A 24,952-nucleotide genomic window follows, 5' to 3' on the forward strand; every position below is an offset into this window, starting at 1 on the left:
GTAGTTCGTACTGCAATTCGGCGTTATCGTTTGTGTGTGGATGTTAATGGTGACTATTTCGAACACCTACAGTGATATCTTTAAGCTGGACTTTAATCTACACTTTGACCAAAAATGAGACACCTCCGTCAATTAGTTAGCAAGTTATGGAGTTTTAAACAGTGGATACATTTTTTTGGACCCCTCTGTATTACACGAAAGCACTGATTAATGAACATACCTATGATATTCCAGTACCCTGTGGGGTCAGTATAATTTCAACCTCCTGGTACAACGATGTCATTTTAAACAACTCATTCATTAAAAAAAAATATAACTGTTTCCTAAACGCTGTTAAGTCACTACTGGTGTATGTGCAGGTTCAGTAATACGAAGTATATGAGAAAAGAAATAAGACTGATTTTTTATCAACCAAAGTTTTTATTTCTTCCTACCTACCATTTTTTTTATTTTTCCAAACAAAAATGCTGTCCTCTTCAAAGCAGTTTCCTTCGGCAGCTATACACCGATGGAGTCGTTGTTCCCAGTCGTGGTAGCAGCGCTGAAAGGCTTCAGCTAGAAGGGTCTTTAACATGTCAATCACATTCTTTTGAATGAATTTTTCAATTTCTGGGAAACAAACAAGTCACGTGGACTCAGATCGGGTAAATAAGGGGATGTGGAACGGCAGGAATGCTTTTTGGGACAAAAGTTCTGTGTGACATGAGGCGTTGTCATGATGCAGCATTCACTTGTCTGCCATGTCTGGTCTCAATCGATTCACATATTTATAAAACACTAGGTTAATAGTTCGTCCTGGAGGAACGAAGCCTGTATGCACGATACCCTTACTGTGAAAAAAGCAAATCAGCATTGTTTTGATCTTTCATCTGCTCATTCGAGCTTTTTTCAGTCGAGGTGATGTCTCAGCGTGCCACTCCTCATACTGCCGCTTTGTCTCAGGACTGTACTCAAAAATCGAGGATCCATCACCTGTGATCACACTACGGAACATTCGTGGTATTTGGCAGTCCTCTTAAGAATGTCAATGGACACGTTTCTTCGATTGTCCTGCTCAGTTGTGAGGTTTTCGGTACAATTTTGGCACCGACGCTTCGCATGTGCAAAACTTCAGTCAAAATTTGATGTACGGTGAAAGTGCTAAGTTTAACAGGTCACTCATCATCATTATTGTTAAACGGTGGTCTGGTCTCACATGAGCAGACGCACGTTCGACGTTTTCGTCGGTTTTTGAAGCTGAAGGTCTCCTTGAGCGAGGTTGATCTTCAACTTGTTTTCGGCCTTCCAAAAACAATTTTTGCCAGTAAGAAACTTGTGATCTTGATAAGGAATGTTCTCCATAGGCCTGTTTCAAATTTTCATAGGTCACAATGGCGAAATCCTAAAGTTCAACATGAAAAAGCATTGCTCTAAATTCCGCTGCTCCATTTCCGAAACACACAACAAAAACACAATTCACTGATGGTGCTTTCAAAAATCACGAGACTAGCTGAAACTTGGACTGAGCATCTACAAGGGATGAACACACCGATCTACACAAGTAGAACAACACAGTGTTGCCAGACCGCTAGCAGTGTTGCCAGTCTCATTGCTTTTCTTACGCACTTCGTATTCTTGTGATGTATACATGATTCTTTTCTTGCGTCAATAAAGCAGAAACAGTCCTTCATAATACCATTACGAGCTGTTCGCCAATACTCTTGCTTTGTCATTATATTTTACTGGGATTATTAATTTAAGTTAAATAATAGTATAGGACGATTTTGCTAAATGGGAATAAACTGCAGAAAACGATCCCTGAGAGAATGAGGAACAAACAAGGTCATGGTGGACATATGATCGGAAACGTCGGAAATGCGTTACAAGGGAGGTACTCCCACTTGAAGGTGTGAATGACGAAACTTTGACAGTGACCTAAGTATTAGAACAGGCGAGTGACTCGCCAGCGAGTTAACCATTCTCCACGGCAACAGCTACTATCAACATCACAATGCGTGTAGGCCTTATTACCTATGGACTTGTTGTGGCGGCGACGGTTTTGTCGCAGATTCGTCGCACAAGCCACCACGGTGATGGAATTCTTGTCAACCATCGTATTCACTTATGAGATCACCTTTACGAGGGTCGGTAACGTCAGCCTCCACAACATGCACATGAGGGCTATGGAGAATTCCCTTAGGTCGCAGTGAACCATCAGCTCCAGTTTAGCTTCATTGTGGAAGCACAGATAATTGGTGACTGCCTTATACGACCAGTCATTTTCCCACTTCGCCTCACAGGCCAGGCGTATCCACACTTACTGCGGCCGTCCTTGCCTACTTTGCTGAAGAGATGACCTTGGCAGTATGAAGGGTGATGTGGCTACTACATGATAGTACCTCAGCTCATTGCCGTCTTGAATGTGGGCGCAAATACAAAGATCAGAATCATATGTACACTACTGACGCATTCCAACAGCACAAACACTGAAAAATAATCTCAGCAAAGCACTCCAGGACGTTATACACTTAAGTGATTAAAGTTATGGGATAGCGATATGCACACATACAGATGGCGAAGTATTGTATGCACAAGGTACAAAGGAGCGGTGCGTTGTCAAAGCCGTCGTTTGTACTCAGTTGATTCATCTGAAAAGGTTCTCGGTGTGATTATGGCCCCGCGACGGGAACTAACAAAGTTTGAACGCGGAATGGTAGTTGGAGCTAGACGCATGGCACATTCCATTTCAGAAATCGTTAAGGAATTCAATATTCCGAGTTCCACAGCGTAAAGAGTGTGCCGAGAATATCAAATTTCGGGCACTACTTCTCACCAAGGACAACGCAGTGACCGACGACCTTCACTTAACGACCGAGAACATCGGCGTTTGCGTAGAGCAACACTATGAAATAACCGCAGAAATCAATGTGGAACGTACGACGAACGTATCCGTCTGGAGAGTGCGACGAAATTTGGCGTTAAAGGGGCTGTGGCAGCAGACGAGCGACGCGAGTGCATTTGCTAACAGCAGCGCCTCTCCTGGGCTCGTGACCATATCGGTTGGACCCTAGATGACTGGAAAATGGTCAGATAACTCCCGATTTCAGTTGGTAAAAGGTGATGGTTGGGTTCGAGTGTGGTGTAGGCCCCACGAAGCCATGGACTCAAATTCTCAACAAAGCACTGTGCAAGCTGTTGGTGGCTCCATAATGGTGTGGGTTGTGTTAACATGGAATGGGTCCTCTGCTCCAACTGAATCGAGCACTAACCGGAAATGGTTATGGTCCACTACTTGGAGATCATTTGCAGCCATTCATGGACTCCACGTTCCAAAATAACGATGAAATTTTTATGGGTGGCATGCGCCATGTCATCGGACCACAGTTATTCGCGACTGGTTTGAAGAACATTCTGAAAAATTCGAGCGTATTATTTGACCACCCAGATTCCCTGCTACGTCGAGTTGCCGCACTGCAACAGACAAAAGGAGGTCCGACACGATATTAGGAGGTATCTAATGACTTCTGTCACCTCAGTGTTTTGTAACATCCAAAACACAAGACAAAAATCACCAAGATAGGTGTAAGCCATGCAACATATATTTACATAATTTTATTTAAAAAATTATGATCACTTGAAAATGGCACAATAGCCGAAACGAGACAGGTTAATAAAGTCGTGCAGGAGAAACTTGGGAAATCTGGAATGTTTCTACTGTTGTCTTTGCAGTTTGCCCTCGGGTTCGAAATGGTGGCACCCCGTAAGGTCATGATAACCTCCTTAGACTGCAGGGGCCTACTGTTCATCGAGTTCCTTGAGTGTGGAACAACAGTCAATGCTCAGCGTTAGGAAGACACTTTTCATAACTGCGACGAGCCACAAATTCAAAACGACCAGGATTGCTGTCGGAAGGCATCATCCTCTTGCACGATAACGCCCACCCCCGCACTGCAACTGGACGAAGGCTGGGTTACAGCGATCTGGTAGGGAAATACTGCAACATCCTCCATTTAGCCAGGGTGTTTCACCATGTGATTTTCACATCTTTGGCGACCTGAATAAAGACATGCATGGACATCGGTCTCCGGCGGACGAGAAAGTGAAGGAGTTGGTGGCGTTGTGGATCCGTCAGCCTCCGACAGGAATCGATCGTCTGGTCCCTCTGTGGGATGATAAACGTTTTAACGCGTGTGGTGATTGCTTTTGAATGGAATCACTTGATTGTTCCGTTGTGGCGGGTATTCGTTTTCATTTGACTGCCTCTTACAGCACTGCCGAAAAAGGCGGACACCCAACGATCATCGCACAAGATGACGAGCGTTTTTTTTTGTACTATCATGGAATGATGATAACAGATTACGCTTGTAAGGGTAAACCGCCACAGCGGCAGCCTAGAGGACATTCCAAGCGAGGTTACAGGAGGCTGTCAACACGAAGCTTTGCAGGGAGCTGCACAAGGGGTTGTTTTTGTTCCACGATATTTCCCCAGCTCATTTTGGACAGGACACAGTCACACATGCTGATTCTTTGGGCTATCAGATTTGGTCTCACTCCCATATCTCCCTACCAAGGCGCCATTTAGCCTATTGCTCTTTTCTTGAATCAGGAAACCATTGTGTGGCAGACATTTCCAGGATATGAGTGCGGTGATTTTCTTTCCTGAACAAGCAAAATGCACACTTCTACAACCAAGGTCTCTGTTGTTCGGATTGAATGATGAAGAAGTAAGGAAAGATTAAGGGCAGATTGGCGTTTACCGTCCTGGTGACAGTGAAGTCATTAGAGACGGAGCATGAGCTCTGATAACCTCTTCAGTCCCGAGGTATCATATACGATACTTCCAGGTTTTATTTTTTTCTCACACACACACACAAAGCTTAACTTTTTCTGGCATGTGGTATCATATACGATACACATCGTACTTCCACAGCTCACTTGTTTATCCTTTCGCTGAACGCCATGAGGTATCAGCATTTATTGTAATCATCGGATTCTGTAACTGCATAATGTTGTTGTTGTGGTCTTCAGTCCTGAGACTGGTTTGATGCAGCTCTCCATGCTACTCTATCCTGTGCAAGCTCCTTCATCTCCCAGTAGGTACTGCAGCCTACATCCTTCTGAAACTGCTTAGTGTATTCATCTCTTGGTCTCCCTCTACGATTTTTACCCTCCACGCTGCCCTTCAATACTAAATTAGTGATCCCTTGATGCCTCAGAACATGTCCTACCAAGTCTAGTCAAGTTGTGCCACAAACTTCTCTTCTCCCCAATCCTGTTCAATACCTCCTCATTAGTTACGTGATGTACCCACCTAATCTTCAACAATCTTCTGTAGCACCACATTTCGAAAGCTTCTATTCTCTTCTTGTCCAAACTATTTATTGTCCAAGTTCCACTTCCATACATGGCTACACTGCATGCAAATACTTTCAGAAACGACTTCCTGACACTTAAATCTATACTCGATGTTAACAAATTTCTCTTCTTCAGAAACACTTTCCTTGCCATTGCCAGTCTACATTTTATATCCTCTCTACTTCGACCATCATCAGTTATTTTGCTCCCCAAATAGCAAAACTCCTTTACTACTTTAAGTGTCTCATTTACTAATCTAATTGCCTCAGCATCACCCGACTTCATTCGACTACATTCCACTATCCTTGTTTTGCTTTTGTTGATGTTCATCTTATATCCTCCTTTCAAGACACTGTCCATTCCATTCAACTGCTCTTCCAAGTCCTTTGCTGTCTCTGACAGAATTACAATGTCATCGGCGAACCTCAAAGTTTTTATTTCTTCTCCCTGGATTTTAATGCCTGCTCCAAATTTTTCTTTTGTTTCCTTTACTGCTTGCTCAATATACAGATTGAATAACATTGGGGAGAGGCTACAACCCTGTCTCACTTCCTTCCCAACCACTGCTTCCCTCTGATGTCCCTCGACTCTTATAACTGCCATCTGGTTTCTGTACAAATTGTAAATAGCCTTTCGCTCCCTGTATTTTACCCCTGCCAGCTTTAGAATTTGAAAGAGAGTATTCCAGTCAACATTGTCAAAAGCTTTCTCTAAGTCTACAAATACTAGAAACGTAGGTTTGCCTTTCCTTAATCTTTCTTCTAAGATAAGTCGTAAGGTCAGTATTGCCTCACGTGTTCCAACATTTCTACGGAATCCAAACTGATCTTCCCCGAGGTCGGCTTCTACCAGTTTTTCCATTCGTCTGTAAATAATTCGTGTTAGTATTTTGCAGCTGTGACTTATTAAACTGATAGTTCGGTAATTTTCACATCGGTCAACACCTGCTTTCTTTGGGATTGGAATTATTATATTCTTCTTGAAGTCTGAGGGTATTTCGCCTGTCTCGTACATCTTGCTCACCAGATGGTAGAGTTTTGTCAGGACTGGCTCTCCCAAGGCCATCAGTAGTTCTAATGGAATGTTGTCTTCTCCCGGGGCCTTGTTTCGACTCAGGTCTTTCAGTGCTCTGTCAAACTCTTCAGCCGTCCGGCGTGGCCGTGCGGTTCTAGGCGCTACAGTCTGGGACCGAGCGATCGCTACGGTCGCAGGTTCGAATCCAGGCTCGGGCATGGATGTGTGTGATGTCCTTAAGTTAGTTAGGTTTAATTATTTCTAAGTTTTAGGCGACTGATGACCTCAGAAGTTAAGTCGCATAGTGCTCAGAGCCATTTGAACCATTTTTCAAACTCTTCACGCAGTATCGTATCTCCCATTTCATCTTCATCTACATCCTCTTCCATTTCCATAATATTGTCCTCAAGTTCATCGCCCTTGTATAGACCCTCTATATACTCCATCCACCTTTCTGCTTTCCCCTCTTTGCTTAGAAATGGGTTTCCATCTGAGCTCTTGATATTCATGCAAGTGGCTCTCTTTCCTCCAAAGGTCTCTTTAATTTTCCTGTAGGCTGTATCTATCTTACCCCTAGTGAGATAAGTCTCCACATCCTTGCCTGCTTAGCCATTTTTCACTTCCTGTCGATCTCATTTTTGAGACGTTTGTAGTCCTTTTTGCCTGCTTCATTTACTGCATTTTTATATTTTCTCTTTTCATCAATTAAATTCAATATTTCTTCTGTTACCCAAGGATTTCTACTAGCCCTCGTCTTTTTACCTACTTGATCCTCTGCTGCCTTCACTACTTCGTCCCTCAAAGCTACCCATTCTTCTTCTACTGTATTTCTTTCCCCCATTCCTGTCAATTGTTCCCTTATGCTCTCCTCGAAACTCTGTACAACCTCTGGTTTAGTCAGTTTATCCAGGTCCCGGTGAAATGAATGTAAATACGTATCTTACAATTGCTTTCACATGCTTTAATAACGTATTAAAGCTGTACAGACATTCTTCAGTTAATAGCTAACCATAAATTAATGTTATAACTGGTTTATAAGCTTTAAACTTCTGGGTATCACATACGATACCTCGAGACTCCGTGCCGACCTTTTTTACGTTAGTGGAAGGGGGGTTTATATTTTTTCTGACTTCATTCCAAGTGTTGGCTGCCATTTCGGTCCGAAGGCTGCAGAGGCCTTATCTTTGTACAGAGTTCCTTTGCTTTATTCCTGACAGGAATTTCTTTACACATTCCACAAGAATGAAAATTAAATTAGAACAAGTTAAAATTACAACTTAATACCTATCGATGTGATAATATCAGGAAAAGCAAGAACACTGAAGAATTTTGCTATGGTAATTTTGTTTAAGTATTTCGAATTGTTTATTTACAACTGTTAAAAATTTGACACCAAGTAGTCATTTTGACCTATATTGAAATCTACAGCAAATATGTGAACTATGTATAATTTATGCGACTGTTTTCATTGTTATAAAGCAGCAAGAAGCTACTCAGTTGTATGTGCACTTGTACTGCTTAAGGTCTGAAGAATCATGTGTTATACTATTTGTAAAAAATTAACTACAGTTTCAAAAACAGTTTTGAGAGTCATTCATTTTTAACTAGCATTAATATAAACACAATAGTAGCCCACTTGCACTTTTAATATGTGCTCAGTACTGAAAAGGATAAGGAAGGATGTGGAAGGAAATCGGCCATGCGTTTCAGAGGTATTGATGCGTCGCTTTCCTGAATAAAAGTCCAGTGTGCTGACCACCGTGCCGTTTCACTCGGTGAGAAGGATTAACACTTTCAGCTAATTTCACGTTAGCAGACAAATTTTTTGATCTAGTATTCAAAACTTTTATGACTACCGCTCGTATGTTAGTTTTCGTGAGGTTGTTTGGTGTCAGTGATAGTTTGACAGTTTGGGTATGTGAGGTGGTTAAAATTACTTTGTAGGAGTGTTTGAAGAATTTGGGAACAGACAGATGGTTAGATGTGTTGATACAGGTGTGGCAGTAATTGAGGGTTTCCAAGGGTTGGGAATACAAATGGCTGCCGAGATTCATGTTTATGGTGGGAGATGTAGGACAGTTCAAGGAGTCTTAGTTTTGGGAACATATGGGAACTTCATGAGGTGGTAGAGAATATGGCTGTAGGCAGATAATGTGATACAGAAAATGAGGCACAGTGTCAGTCATTCAAGCACCTGAAGGCTGAACTTGTTAGGAGCGGATGTCTGCACTGTGTTTGCATAGATGAGACGATGCCTGTAAAATGATAGGATGGGTATCGTATGGGTGGTTGTTTCTTGGAATGGATAAATGTTCCCAAAAACCGATAATACATATTCATCATTGTTCAGAGACCCCTCCTTTATGTGTCAGGAATTTCTGTAGAGCCCACTCTGTTACGATAGGTGCTCTACCTTAGAAGCTACTACCGACATGGTTCGTGTTTTGGATGAGAAAAATTGATGCCAGCAAAGTGGACAGGGGCAGAGTGAAGAGTTGCAGGGTTACCTATGAAGTAGAGGTCTGAGCCGTCGTCGGCAGGCGGCAGCGGCCTGGTGCGGACATCTGGCTGCTGCTGCTGCAGCTGCTGCGGCTCCAGCTCAGGCGGCAGCGGCTGCTTCTGCCACACCTGCGGCTCCTCCGGCTCGAGCAGCTGCTTGGGCGGCGCTGTCAGCTGCCGCTCCCCCTGGCCACCAGAGGCGCCACCGTTCAGCGCGGGCAGCGGCGCTGCCGGCGGCGGCTGCAGGTGGAAGCGCAGGGGGGACACGTCCACCTGCAGCAGCGGAGAGTCCTGCCGCAGTGTGATGTCCGAGCCGGCCTGCATCTCGCCGCTGTCCACGTCTGCAACATCAAAGCGGACACTGTGTTACGACCAGCTCTCACCACACTCTAAGCGCCACATACTCGTGAGAGGTTTTTCCTCTGATACAGTTTCGCACTCTCAAATAGTAATCACAGAACTGTTTACACTAGGGGCGAATTTTCGCTGATAGATGCTGTCTGATAGCTCCTTGCGAGTTCTTTCAGTAAGTGTCTGAGAGTCGTGAGAGAGCAGATGTCGGAAGTATTTACACACTGCATGGTGAGAGTGTCCTGTGACAGCTGAGACATCACTCTCCGCAAGATTTTTTCTGTCGAAGTTCTACGCGTGGAAGGAAGAGGTTGCGATGGAAGACCATCCGGATGCAGCTGCACTTTTTAACACTTTTCGTGGGAATAAAAAATAGAAACGTGTTCGTTTTGGATAAGAGGTGATTTTGGAGCATGTCAGAATCTCACTGTAGAGCTTGTGATGTAAAATTCACAAACATATTGAAGTTGTACGAGAATGACAGCAACGGAGATGGAAGAAATATCCTTTATAATAGGACGCAAAATTGACAACCCAGATAATATTATGCGTAAATCCGTTGCTGTTAAAGACAGACTGCTGGAGATTCTAACATTTCTACCATCAGCTACGATTATTGTCTTTGATATTTCGTAAAGTAACAGTTACGATGAAATAACATTACACCAATTTCATCGTGATACCCACAGAAGTTCAAAAATCCTAACAAGGTGGATATATGATAAATGAAGCATTTCCAGACTTACTTTATTTGCGCGTTTTTACTTGTATTGACTCAAGAAAGCACTCAGCATATTCCTAAACGTTTTTTCTTCAACATTCAATACAATAAAATAATCAAGAAATACCACGTCTTTTAAAATCGTAGATACAGCCGTATCACTTGAAGTTAAATGCCAAGTTCCCGAATTCCAAAACTACACAGCTGGCAATTAAAATTGCTACACCAAGAAGAAATGCAGATGATAAACGGGTATTCATTGGACAAATATATTATACTAGAACTGACATGTGATTACATTTTCACGCAATTTGGGTGCATAAATCCTGAGAAATCAGTACCCAGAACGACCACCTCTGGCCGTAATAACGGCCTTGATACGCCTGGGCATTGAGTCAAATAGTGACTGGCGTATTGTAACGAGCCAGTTGCTCATCCACCATTGACAAGATGTTTTCAATTGGTGAGAGATCTGGAGAATGTGCTGGCCAGGGTAGCAGTCGAACATTTTCTATATCCAGAAAGGCCCGTACAGGACCTGCAACATGCGGTCGTGCATTATCCTGCTGAAATGTAGGGTTTCGCAGGGTTCGAATGAAGGGTAGAGCCACGGGTAGTAACACATCTGAAATGTAACGTCCACTGTTCAAAGTGCCGTCAATGCAAACAAGAGGCGACCAAGACGTGTAACCAATGGCATCCCATACCATCACGCCGGTTGATACGCCTGTATGGCGATGACGAATACACGCTTCCAGTGTGCGTTCATCGCGATGTCGCCAACCACGGATGCGATCATCATGATGCTGTAAACAGAACCTGTATTCATCCGAAAAAATGACGTTTTGCCATTCGTGCACCCAGGTTCGTCGTTGAGTACACCATCGCAGGCGCTCCTGTCTGTGATGCACACGTCAAGGGTAACTGCAGCCATGGTCTCCGAGCTGATAGTCCATGCTGCTGCAAACGTCGTCGAACTGTTCGTGCAGATGGTTGTAGTCTTGCAAACGTCCCCATATGTTGACTCAGGGATCGAGACGTGGCTGCACGATCCGTTACAGACAGGCGGATAAGATGCCTGCCATCTCGACTGCTAGTGATACGAGGTCATTGGGATCCAGCACGGCGTTCCGTATTACCCTCCTGAACCCACCGATTCCATATTCTGCTAACAGTCATTGGATCTCGACCAATGCGAGCAGCAATGTCGCGATACGATAAACCGCAATCGCGATAGTTTACAATCCGAACTTTATCAAAGTCGGAAACATGGTGGTACGCATTTCTCCTCCTTACATGAGGCATCACAACAACGTGTCATCTGGCAACGCCGGTCAACTGCTGTCTGTGTATGAGAAATCGGTTGGAAACATTCCTCATATCAGCACGTTGTAGGTGTCGCCACCGGCGCCAACCTTGTGTGAATGCTCTGAAAATCTAATGATTTGCATATCACAGCATCTTCTTCCTGTCGGTTGAATTTCGCGTATGGAGCACGTCATCTTCGTGGTGTAACAATTTTAATGGCCAGTAGTGTATTTATACACTGCAGGGTGAGCGTGTCTGTGACAGCTGAGACATCACTCTCCGCAAGGTTTTTTCCGTCGAAGTACTACGCGTGGAGGAAGAGGTTGCGATGGAAGGCCTTCGGGATGGAGCTACACTTTTAACACTTTTCGAGGGAATGAAAAATGGAAACCACAGTGTTCGTGTTGGATAAGAGAGCAGATCAGGTGGCGTGATGATTTTGGAGCATGTCAGAATCTCATTGCAGAGCTTGTGATGTAAAATCCACAACAATATTGAAGTTGTACGAGAATGACAGCAATGGAGATGGAAGAAATACATCTTTATAATTGGACCCAAAATTTTCAACCTAGATAATATTATGCATAAATCCGTTACAGTTAAAGACAGACTGCTGGAGATACTAATATTTCTAGCATCAGCTACGTTTATTCTTTTTGATATTTGGTAAAGTAACAGTTACGATGAAATAACATTACACCAATTTCATTTTGATACCCATAGAAGTTAAAAAATTCTAACAAGGCGGATAATGAAGCATTTCCAGACTTACATTTATTTGCGCGTTAATACTTGTATTGACTTGAGGAAGCACTCGTAACTTCCTAAAGGTTTTTTCTTCAGCATCCAATATAATAAAATAATCAATAAATACCACGTCATTTAAAATTGTAGATACAGCCGTATTACTTAAAGTTAAATGCCAAGTTCCCGAATTTCAAAACTATTACCTTCAAAATGGCTTCACTTGTTTCTCCATGTTTCTCTATGTTATAAAACTGCTTTAACTGATTCCTTGGATTGTGAATATTTTGGTAAATTTCTTCTATGGAGGTAGCCAATACAGCCATCAAACTTTGCTTCTTAAGTCATTCCATAACGCTGGCCTTTCCTCTCAAAGACTAATTAAATGCACAACTTCGTCCTGAGTCCACTTCCTGATAGGTTTCTTCATTACTTTTTTTTACCATCACATCGCTGACGTTCACTCACAGCGCATATCCAATGCGACAGTAGCCTCAGCTCTCCCGCCAGTGCCCGTATACGTTTGCAGAGCTACTCGCTAGTGTGGTGATGGGACGCAGTGAATAGAGCGCTAGTCCGTCATTCATAATCCGTATTAACGTGGTATCTATTCTCTCCAGTGACAAGCTTTTTCATATTCGTTTGTTAATTCTATATAATGTGCCATGAAGTTTATATATGTTATTTGCTGCGTAGCATTGTTTTCGACTAGAACTTTCGAAAATGGCTAATCGCTCGTGCTTTTCATTCAGGAGGTAAAACGAGCAATTTTTTACTCTCAGAAACACGCCATGGCCTCATACTATGGCTCCGAAGACGCAATTTCGCGGGTACTTTTATTTAATGTGTGCATGAGTACGACAAAATACATTATGAAGATCTGGTAGTGTACAAACGTGAAATACAGCACAAACCTGGGGCACAATACGGCCGCTCAGGACTCCCCGGTTCTCTCAGCTCTCCCGACAATGCCAGCAGTTTTTCTTGTCTCAGAGCTACGGCGAGCAGCTCTCGAGAGGTGGAGGTTGTCGTCTACACAGGACGTCTAATCTCGCAGAGAGCGACTAACCGAGATTCCTCCCCCCCCCCCCCCCCCGACTCTAACTTACATTCAGATGCGCCACAAAAGTTATGTATTGCTGACAATATAGCCTGGCATTATTGCCTGGCAGCATAGCTAGACATACAAACTGCAGCCACATGTTTGGCAACATTCCCAGCCACTGTTGCTGGGCAAGTGTTAAGCATGTGTACACGGGTCGCATTATGGACGCGAAATAGACGAAAACTAGCTACTGCACTGCATGCCGCAAGGAGAAAGAAAAAAACAGTATGAAAAAGAGAAATCGGGATCGTTGTATGTGTTGTTTTTTAAGTAAGTGAAGTGCTTCCAGAACCGAACTTATTCAGCATTTTCACAATGCTGAAATCCGCTTTTGAATACATCTTTTAAAAGCAATGCATCTGAGAGCAATTGAGACCAACATGAAACGAAATACTGTATACCAGTTACAACCAGATTGGAGACCAACGTTCAATTTTAGCTACTGGTGATTCAAACAGAAGTTTTATGTACTTATTTCAAATGTACGTCTGCTTCTTAATCGATATACCTCTTGCAACAGTGAAGTATATACACTCCTGGAAATGGAAAAAAGAACACATTGACACCGGTGTGTCAGACCCACCATACTTGCTCCGGACACTGCGAGACGGCTGTACAAGCAATGATCACACGCACGGCACAGCGGACACACCAGGAACCGCGGTGTTGGCCGTCGAATGGCGCTAGCTGCGCAGCATTTGTGCACCGCCGCCGTCAGTGTCAGCCAGTTTGCCGTGGCATACGGAGCTCCATCGCAGTCTTTAACACTGGTAGCATGCCGCGACAGCGTGGACGTGAACCGTATGTGCAGTTGACCGTCTTTGAGCGAGGGCGTATAGTGGGCATGCGGGAGGTCGGGTGGACGTACCGCCGAATTGCTCAACACGTGGGGCGTGAGGTCTCCACAGTACATCGATGTTGTCGCCAGTGGTCGGCGGAAGGTGCACGTGCCCGTCGACCTGGGACCGGACCGCAGCGACTCACGGATGCACGCCAAGACCGTAGGATCCTACGCAGTGCCGTAGGGGACCGCACCGCCACTTCCCGGGCAAATTAGGGACACTGTTGCTCCTGGGGTATCGGCGAGGACCATTCGCAACCGTCTCCATGAAGCTGGGCTACGGTCCCGCACAGCGTTTGGCCGTCTTCCGCTCACGCCCCAACATCGTGCAGCCCGCCTCCAGTGGTGTCGCGACAGGCGTGAATGGAGGGACGAATGGAGACGTGTCGTCTTCAGCGATGAGAGTCGCTTCTGCCTTGGTGCCAATGATGGTCGTATGCGTGTTTGGCGCCGTGCAGGTGAGCGCCACAATCAGGACTGCATACGACCGAGGCACACAGGGCCAACACCCGGCATCATGGTGTGGGAAGCGATCTCCTACACTGGCCGTACACCACTGGTGATCGTCGAGGGGACACTGAATAGTGCACGGTACATCCAAACCGTCATCGAACCCATCGTTCTACCATTCCTAGACCGGCAAGGGAACTTGCTGTTCCAACAGGACAATGCACGTCCGCATGTATCCCGTGCCACCCAACGTGCTCTAGAAGGTGTAAGTCAACTACCCTGGCCAGCAAGATCTCCGGATCTGTCCCCCATTGAGCATGTTTGGGACTGGATGAAGCGTCGTCTCACGCGGTCTGCACGTCCAGCACGAACGCTGGTCCAATTGAGGCGCCAGGTGGAAATGGCATGGCAAGCCGTTCCACAGGACTACATCCAGCATCTGTACGATCGTCTCCATGGGAGAATAGCAGCCTGCATTGCTGCGAAAGGTGGATATACACTGTACTAGTGCCGACATTGTGCATGCTCTGTTGCCTGTGTCTATGTGCCTGTGGTTCTGTCAGTGTGATCATGTGATGTATCTGACCCCAGGAATGTGTCAATAAAGTTTACCCTTCCTGGGACAATGAATTCACGGTGTTCTTATTTCAATTTCCAGGAGTGTATTAACAGTTTTCTAACACAGGTTGAAATAGTGCCCTGTTTTTCAAGGGTTAAAGCTGACGTACTCGATTTTGGCCGAACCTGTCACAGCATAAGGGCACAGTTCTGTGTGTGTGGGCGGTTTCGCAGTAATACAGTTCCTGAGAGATACGAGCGTGACCCTATTGGTTCTTGAGAGACGCCGAAAACAAAAAGACGTGAGCATATCCACTGAAAAAGTATAAGGAAATAGTGGAAAAAGTTCACAGCTCTGCAGTACGTACTTTCATAGCGGACTGATGCAGGCGAGCGAGATAAATTTCTCAGAGCGGTGCGGCCCAAATTTGTGTAACGTCACGCCGTCTCTTCCCCCCTGGGGCTGTTGGTTTCGCTACCTGAGTGTGCGCGGAGGAGATAGCGTAGTAGGTCTGCAGGTCGAGACGTGACCAGCGAGGATAAGAGCCAGGGCAAAGAGAGTGGGGCGCACTTAGGAGAAGTCAGATGGATCCGAGGAGCGCCCTGCTGGGTAAATCTCGCAAGTGCGGTGTCCGCGGAGCCGCAGAGATTAATGCGGGGCGCGGTACAGGCCGTGTATCACGCTCATACATTTTAAAGGCGCATCCACCACTGAGAGTCCAGAGCGTGGGAAGAGCAGCACTGTGCTTAAATCTCTCTCAAGAGAGGGAGCCTTGATTAGATTCGCTCAGACCAGACTCTCTGCTCGTCCCACAAACACTTACAAGGGAACATCCCCATCGCACCCCCCTCAGATTTCGTTATAAGTTGGCACAATGGATAGGTCTTGAAAAACTGGACACAGATCAATCGAGAAAACAGGAAGAAGTTGTGTGGAACTATGAAAAAAATAAGCAAAATATACAAACTGAGTAGTCCATGCGCAAGATAGGCAACATCAAGGATAGTGTGAGCTCAAAGTCTCCCTCGAGTGAAAAGTTTACTTTCTTTATTTTCGTAAAGTTATGACCTGTCCGTTCGTTCATTGACGTCTCTGTTCACTGTAATAAGTTTAGTGTCTGTTTTGCGAGCGCACCGCAAAACCGTGTGAAAAAAGTAGACGAAAGGATGTGCCTCTCCAATGGGAACCGAAAACATTTGATCGCAAGGTCATAGGTCAACCGATTCCTCCACAGGAAAACACGTCTGATATATTATATACGACACTGGTGACGGCATGTGCGTCACATGACAGGAATATGTTGTCGACCCACCTAACTTGTACACTTGGCGAACGGGTAAAAAGATTCTTCTACCTTCTCCCAAAAAGGTGATGAAAACATAAGACTTTGTCACATAAACTCCAACAAATAAATGCAACAGTTTCACAGTCGAACAGTTTTCCCTGTGCTCTGACAAAACATATGTTTTTAACGTTTTCAAATTTTTCCGTATGTAGACCGTCAAATCCTGCATATGCCCAAGCAAATCTGAACATGTCCTGGAATTTTGGAGAGCGAAGTTGATTATGTGAGAGTGCCTGAACTTTGATAATTGTCTGAAAATAAAAAATTAAACTTTTCACTCGAGGGAAGACTTGAACCAAGGACCTCTCGTTGCGCAGCTGCTTACGCTAACCACGGGACCACGAAGCTCCTTGCTTCATATGATCCTTAATGTTACCTATCTAGCGCATGGACTACTCAGTTTGTATATTTTGCTTATTTTTTTCATAGTTCCACACAACTTCTTCCTGTTTTCTCGACTGATCTGTGTTCAGTTTTTCAAGGCCTATCCATTGTGCCAACTTATAACTATATCTGAGGGGGGTGCGATGGGGAGGTTCCCTTGTTAGTATGGAATTCTCCGAGGATGTTAGAGAAAATAAAAACACATTATACATATTGTAAGACGTCGCGGTCTCCTGACGTTCATTGCTTACATGTTCCGCCCTCACAATCATATTCCGCACATCAAGACGCTTCATTCGAACCCAAACTCGATAAGATAAAGTCAATGTTGTATGAATTCATGTAAACGATGCGCAGTTGACAAGTGAGCGCACCATGGTTGAAATACTTGAGGCTGGCGTGCACACATACATTCCAGACACGACGGTCACAGAGACTTTTAGTTCGGGAGAGAGGCCGCACAATGGGACGCCATGCCCTTCAGAGGACGACCCAGCCCATGTCGGCTGGTGACCGCCCGTAGCGGACAGCGTGGGCCCGAGTGGAAAGGGGGGAACAACCCCGTCTTCGGCTTAAAAGCAAATTCCACTACATTGCGGAGGAGCGGCCAGCCTACGCATTCTTTACACATAGCACGCAGTTTCAGAGATTTTCACAGGGAGACAGCAAACGACAAACGCCAAAGCTACAAGCTTCTGGATTGGTCGCCTTAAACGAAACGTCATTCTCCCGTTTTAGAAGAGCAATGCTGATTGGCAGACGATATTTCTGAGCCTTGTGCTGAAAGAATAATGGAAGAGACCGAAAGATATACCCCTTCACGTCTGGCGTGGAGAGGGGCCGTTCCGTTGTCTCTCTTGGAGCGAGAACACGTAACGACAGCGTGCGCGCTCGTACGTGTACTCGATAGAGCGAGGAACAAGTCTCTCCTCAGTACTTCACTGGGAGAGCATCTCTGTCGAGAGCGAATCGAAGTGCTACTCTATATTGAGTCCTTGTGATTAAGCGTTGTCCACTGTGTTAGCCGACACACTTATTGTGCGGTGTGAACGGACAGAGCCTGCGAGCGAATTATGAGTGGCATCGCGGTGACTGGTTATCTGACCGGTGTACCACGCCAATAGTTAGACTAAGGGCGAATAGGAATCCTTGACTTCATCAAGGCATAGGGAGAGTTTGATTGGCGAAGGTCAATCCAGATAGAACGAGGGATATCTTATTTGTCAGCAGCGACCGGCGCAGACAGCAGTCATCACAGCTTACGGTATTGTGCGCTACAGCTATTGCGAGCCCCATATTTCCTCCACAACAGTACACTTCACTGCATTTCACATGCGACAGCCTCGACTGTACCTAGCAACATTCTAAAGGCTAATTATTCAAGTTGAGTAGGCGTGACTCTCAGCCATTCTGCCAAGTTAACTACCATCTTAAACTCTGTGTAGAAATTTCATTAGCGAATCCTATCCTTGAAAGGTAACTTCACATCCCGAAAAGAACCAGGATATAACTTGCTCAATTCATAACTAAAAGTGTCATCGTGATTGAAATTTTGCAAAATAAATAATAACTTCCGTTAGTTCTATGTTTTTCTTACACTAACTAGCACTACTCCAGTACCCAAGTATCCCACTAGTTACGTAAGAAATTTTGTGAATTTTTGTGTCATTTCCTTACAGCGAACGACTCCAGAAGATATTTATTGCTGAAAGTTTTTCAGGCATTTTTCTTTAGAACGTTAGGAGCGTCTGTCTGACTTCTGTAGTAGTGTGGGGGTGGAAATTGCATCTTGCAGGAGCCACAGGGTAAAGGGTACATCTCAGATTAATCCGTTGTGCAGAATAACAGAATAATATATCAGAATATTTACAAAAGAACTACAACGCTGACGTTCCTTCTATAGATCTTAAGTGATGTGACTCTTAAGGACATGCAGAAATTAATTACTTATTAATTAAAATTATCATAAATATTTAAACTTATATATACTGAAATCTAAATGGTTATTGCTAGCCTATTACAGCCAAGATCGTCAAAACAAAACCTAGTATACAAGGCTTAGTAAGAAGGGGAAACAGTAGTGGAGAACGGACTGAGACAGAGTTGTAACCTATCAAAGACGTTACTGAATCTGCATATTGAGCAAGCAGTAAAGAAGAAGTTTGGAAAGGAAATTAAAATTAATGGAGAAGATGGCAACCAACTAGGAAGATCAGTTCAATGGAATGGGTAGTATCGTTAAAATCAACAAAAGTATTACGATAATAGACTGTTAACTAATTAAAGCAGCCACGCGTGATAGCCGTGAGGTCTGAGGCGCCTTCCGACGGTCCACGTGCCTCCGACGCTCGGAGGTTCGAGTCCTCCCTCGGGCGTGGGTGTGTGCGTATTGTCCTTAGCGTAAGTTATTTTGGGCTACGGCCTTGTCGCAGTGGATACACGGGTTCGTGCGTTTTTGCGCCCAAATTTTTCTCTCATTATTAGGCTCAATTGCTAGCCCTAAAATAATCCTGGAGGACGGGAGTATAGAGCTGGATAATAAATAGGCTTCTACTTGCATTTCGAAGACTTTTTCGTCTCATTGTTCTGAGGACATTTATTTAACTTGTTTCCTATCCGTTATTTATTGTCTACATTGGACAGCACAGGAAACCAATATCTCTTACTGAAAACAAATCGAAACACACGATCAGGACCTCTTCCTACACTAATAATTGTTGTGCAACTCTGTACTTAATCGTCAATCAACGATATGAACCCAGACTCGCGTAACCAACGCTGTATTCACTCGTAAACGCAATTATAACACACTACGATACGTTAGTGGCTGCTTACAAGGGGATCATACGGACTTCCTCTTCATGTTATGTAAACTGAGGGCGGAGAGGGCACATAGGAGAGGCAAGGGATGGTTGAAATGGCTCTGAGCACTATGGGACTTAACTGCTGTGGTCATCAGTCCCCTAGAACTTAGAACTACTTAAACCTAACTAACCTAAGGACATCACACACATCCATGCCCGAGGCAGGATTCGAACCTGCGACCGTAGCGGTCACGCGGTTCCAGACTGAAGCGCCTAGAACCGCACGGCCACACCGTCCGGCGGCAAGGGAAGGAACTACTGATGCCAGCTGCATTGGGACTTTATGCGGAATCAGCGGTGACGAGTGAAAATGTGTGCCAGACCAGGCTTCGAACCCAGGATCTCCTGCTAACCAAGCAGTGCGTTAACCGTTGCCCTGCTATCCGGCCACAGTGTTTATGGCAACTGTGCAGACTATCTCGACAAGCCTCACAGCCGACTCCCACTCCCACCTGGCGGCAACTATCTGCAGTCCGCGTCCATGTCCTCCACGTTCACTAGTTTAAAATTTCTGCAGTAGGTGGAACGTAATGAAGGTGGTGGATTCATCGCTCATCGAAGCGAATCAGTAATATGAATGCGTGGTGTCTATTCTTTCGGACACCACGCATTCATACAACTGGTTCATTTTTGTTGTTGTGGTCTTCAGTCCAGGGACTGGTTTGATGCAGCTCTCCATGCTACTCTATCCTGTGCAAGATTCTTCATCTCCTAGTATCTACTGCAGCCTACATCCTTCTGAATCTGCTTAGTGTATTCATCTCTTGGTTTCCCTCTACGATTTTTACCCTCCAAGCTGCCTTCCAATGATAAATTGGTGATCCCTTGATGCCTCGGAATATGCCCTACCAACCGACCCCTTCTTTTAGTCAAGTTGTGCCACAAATTTCTCTTCTCTCCAATTCTATTCAATACCTCCTCATCAGTTATGTGATCTACCCATCTAATATTCAGCATTTTCTGTAGCACCACATTTCGAAAGCTTCTATTCTCTTCTTGTCCAAACTATTTATCATCCATGTTTCACTTCCACACATGGCTACAATCCATACAAATACTTACAGAAACGACTTCCTGACATACTGGTTCATATTGACAGTATATGTAGGGCGCGACTAGGACTTCAACAAACGTAAACGGGAGGACGAAATTCTCAAACGTTTTCGAGATAATCGAGTTTGAAAATGTTTGGCGTGCTTATATACTTCGTATGGTCGTTGGTATTCAAGAATTCCGCACCCGAGTGAGTAAGCGGTCAGTTTAAAAAGCGGGAAGTCTGTGAATTTAATCTTTCTTGGCTCTGCTTTTATTATTATTGTTGTTATTATTCCTACATAATTCTGAATTTTAACAACAGATATGCATGGTGCGGCACAAAATTGTGAGATGACTGAGAACCGTTTACGAAAGTAAAACAAGTTTGTTTTGCAACACTCACATTGAAGAAGCTGTGCATATGCAAAATTCGTCATTCATTTCAAGTTTCGTCGCAGTAATTGTTGTTTTCCATGTGTCTATGATCATAATCATCCTGATTCACGCAGTGCTGCATAGGTTTCGCATTATACTTGTCGAATATGTAAATACAATAATACAAACAAAATGCCCTATATTGATTTTACTGAAAATTTTTGTGTATCCTTATTTATTTCCGATGACCTTACGAAATAATCTTTCTCCTTTTTCTTCAGGATAATACGAGAGCGGTGACAGCAGCGGAGACAAATGGTTCAAATGGCTCTGAGCACTATGGGACTTAACATCTGTGATCATCAGTCCCCTAGAACTTAGAACTACTTAAACCTAACTAACCTAAGGACATCACACACATCCATGCCCGAGGCAGGATTCGAACCTTCGACCGTAGCGGTCCCGCGGTTCCAGACTGAAGCGCCTAGAGCCGCACGGCCACACCGGCCGGCACCAGCGGAGACAGTCAGAAGCATTTGTGCCTTGTATGGAGATAATAACAGTAACAGAGGACGGCAAGAAAATTGTTTTCTCGTTTTACGGAGAACCGCTTTGACATTACTGACTTTCCATATTCAAGAAGACCTTCGGAATTTGATGAAGATCGTTTAAACGCATTAATCGACAGCGATTCAAGTCAGTGTGTTCGAGAACTGGAAATGTGATGAACTGTGATCAATCCAACACCATCGTGCGACATTTGTACGCAGCGGAGGAAGGTTCAATAATCGGGTATATGCGTACCGCATGCTCTAAGCCAAAATTACAAAAATTAACTGGTGGCTATACGTGCATCTCTGATTGCTCGTCATCAATTGGCTCGTGAACAACACCCACTATTCCTATCCTGTATCATTAATGATGACGAGAGACTGTATCTTTATGCTACCAGAGGAAAAGAAAGGAATGGTTGAGCCCAGTGTTCGAACATTATGAATTACCGCGAAGAAAACGGTCTGTTAATACACAGTCAACATGGGTTTAGGAAACATCGTTCCTGTGAAACACAACTAGCTCTTCATTCACATGAAGTGCTGACTGCTATTGACAAGGGATTTCAGATCGATTCCGTATTTCTGGATTTGCGGAAGGCTTTTGACACTGTACCACACAAGCGGCTCGTAGTGAAATTGCGTCCTAATAGAATATCGTCTCAGTTATGTGACTGGATTTGTGATTTCCTGTCAGACAGGTCACAGTTCGTTGTAATTGACGAGTAAAACAGAAGCGATTTCTGTTGTTCCCCAAGGTAGTGTTATAGGCCCTTTGCTGTTCTTTATCTATACAAACGATTTGGGAGACAATCTGAGCAGCTGTCTTCGGTTGTTTGCAGATGACACTGTCGTTTATCGACCAATAAAGTCATCAGAAGGCAAAAAAAACTGCAAAACGATTTAGGAAAGATATCTGAATGGTGCGAAAAGTGGCAGTTGACCCTAAAGTGTGATGTCATCCACATGAGTGTTAAAAGCAACTCGTTAAACTTCGGTTACACGATAAATCAGTCTAATCTAAAAGCCGTAATTTCAACTAAGTACCCAGCTATTATAAGTACGAACCACTTACATTGGAAGGAACACACAGAAAATGTTGTGAGGAAGGCTAACCAAAAACTGCATTTTGTTGGCAGGACACTTAGAAAATGTAACAGAGCTACTAAAGAGACTGCCACACTACGCTTGTCCGTCCTCTTTTAGAATATTGCTGCGCGGTGTGGGATCCTTACCAGGTAGGACTGACGGAGTACATCGAAAAAGTTCAGAGGAAGGTAGCACGTTTTGTATTATCGCGAAATATGGGAGAGAGTGTCACAGAAAGACCTGTGCGGATCCACAAAGATAGAGTTAAGTATCTGGTGCCGGCCGGGGTGGCCGAGCGGTTCTAAGCGCTTCAGTTTGGAACCGCGCGACCGCTGCGGTCGCAGGTTCGAATCCTGCCTCGGGCATGGATGGGTGTGATGTCCTTAGGTTAGTTAGGTTTAAGTAGTTCTAAGTTCTAGGGGACTGATGACCTCCGATGTTGTGTCCCATAGTGCTCAGAGCCAAGTATCTGGTGGAACAGTGACGGTGTGATGTACTACGAATTGCTTTCCCGAGGTGTAACCATCACTGCTGACATTTATTGTCAACAACTGAGACGTCTTGTAGACGCAGTCCAAGAACAACGACCAGGAAGACTAAGTGAAGGGGTTGTACTAGACGATAACACTCTCCCGCATTCTGCTTGATTGACAAAAAACGCTGTACATGACGTGGGTTTGGAGTCATTCGACGCCCATGTTATTCACCTGATCTTGCGCCCACAGATTTTCACCTTCTTCGCTCCCTATCGACGAACTTTCAAGGAACTTCGTTTCCGGATGACAATACGCTCCGAGCATGGCTCGACGAGTTCTCCGCCTCAAAACCACGCTATTTCTACAGTCGCGGAATCAAAAATTTACAGCCTTGGCTGACTGTTGTAAATAGTAAAGGAGAATATATTATTGATAGCTAAAGTCTCTATTACATTTAACTGTTCTGTTTATTACACTTCCGGAAAAACGCTACTAACTTATGCACCAATCCAATATTATGAAAATAATAAATGAATGATTAACTATTGATAATTTGCACAGTAGTAATAAATCTATTGTCAGAATCCCGTGTGAAGAGAAAAAAATAAGAAATGTCAGGAGGGAAACTGGATCAAATAATTTCGCGTTCTCGAATCTAAGCGCCTATTCGCTCGGCTGCAGACTCATTAGAGACAATTCAAAGCATGTAAGCACTAGTAAAATTTTCAAAATCGATTTTTTGTCATTAGACTACCGGTTTCCGTCTATAATGAGCATTTTCAGATCTGTTTTATAATACATGTGACATAAAGGAAATATAATCTATATTCGAGTCACTGTTCAGTTTGCTACCATGTCGCAGCTTGTGAAGAGAGTGAATCGCAAAGTTGTTGTAGCTATGTAGTCCAGAATTATAAATTACAAAGTTTGTGATCTGCCGATGCCACTACGTGTAATAAACACGCATTGTGTGCCTTCTGGATTTCGGATGAGCAGGTACACTACTGGCCATTAAAATGGTTACACCAAGAAGAAATGCAGATGATAAACGGGATAAACTAGAACTGACATGTGATTACATTTTCACGCAATTTGGGTGCATAGATCAGAACCCAGAACAACCACCTCTGGCCGTAATAACGGCCTAGATACACCTGGGCATTGAGTCAAACAGAGCTTGGATGCTGTGTACAGGTACAGCTGCCCATGCAGCTCCAACACGATACCACAGATCATCAAGAGTAGTGACTGGCGTATTGTGACGAGCCAGTTGCTCGGCCACCATTGACTAGACGTTTTCAATTGGTGAGAGACCTGGAGAATGTGCTGGCCAGGGCAGCAGTCGAACATTTTCTGTATCCAGAATGGCCCGTACAGGACCTGCAACATGCGGTCGTGCATTATCCTGCTGAAATGTAGGGTTTCGCAGGGTTCGAATGAAGGATGGAGCCACGGGTCGTAACACATCTGAAATGTAACGTCCACTGTTCAAAGTGCCGTCAATGCGAACATGAGGTGACCGAGACATGTAACCAATGGCACCCTATACCATCACGCAAGGTGATACGCCAGTATGGCGATGACGAATACACGCTTCCAATGTATGTTCACCGCGATGTCGCCAAACACGGATGCGACCATCATGATGCTGTAAACAGAACCTGGATTCATTCGAAAAAATGACATTTTGCCATTCACGCACCCAGGTTCGTCGTTAGGTACAGCATCGCAGGCGCTCCTGTCTGTGATGCAGCGTCAAGGGTAACCGCAGCCATGGTCTCCGAGCTGATAATCCATGCTGCTCCAAACGTCGTCGAACTGTTCGTGCAGATGGTTGTTGTCTTGCAAACGTCCCCATCTGTTGACTCAGGCTGCACGATCCGTTACAGCCATGTGGATAAGATGCC

At 44.4% G+C, this 24,952-nt stretch overlaps 1 protein-coding gene across 2 annotated transcripts in view; it reads right to left on the reverse strand.

Annotated features, from left to right (window-relative positions):
- Positions 1-24,952, reverse strand: part of LOC126187589 (protein cab-1) — a 1,183,411-nt gene that overhangs the window by 387,279 nt on the left and 771,180 nt on the right. For both annotated transcript variants that reach the window (XM_049928771.1, XM_049928770.1), the window contains exon 4: positions 8,856-9,188. In XM_049928771.1, the coding sequence (XP_049784728.1) occupies positions 8,856-9,188 (333 nt within the window). The remainder of the gene's footprint in view (positions 1-8,855; positions 9,189-24,952) is intronic.

Source organism: Schistocerca cancellata, chromosome 5, assembly GCF_023864275.1.
Source record: "Schistocerca cancellata isolate TAMUIC-IGC-003103 chromosome 5, iqSchCanc2.1, whole genome shotgun sequence".
Lineage (NCBI taxonomy): Eukaryota > Metazoa > Arthropoda > Insecta > Orthoptera > Acrididae > Schistocerca > Schistocerca cancellata.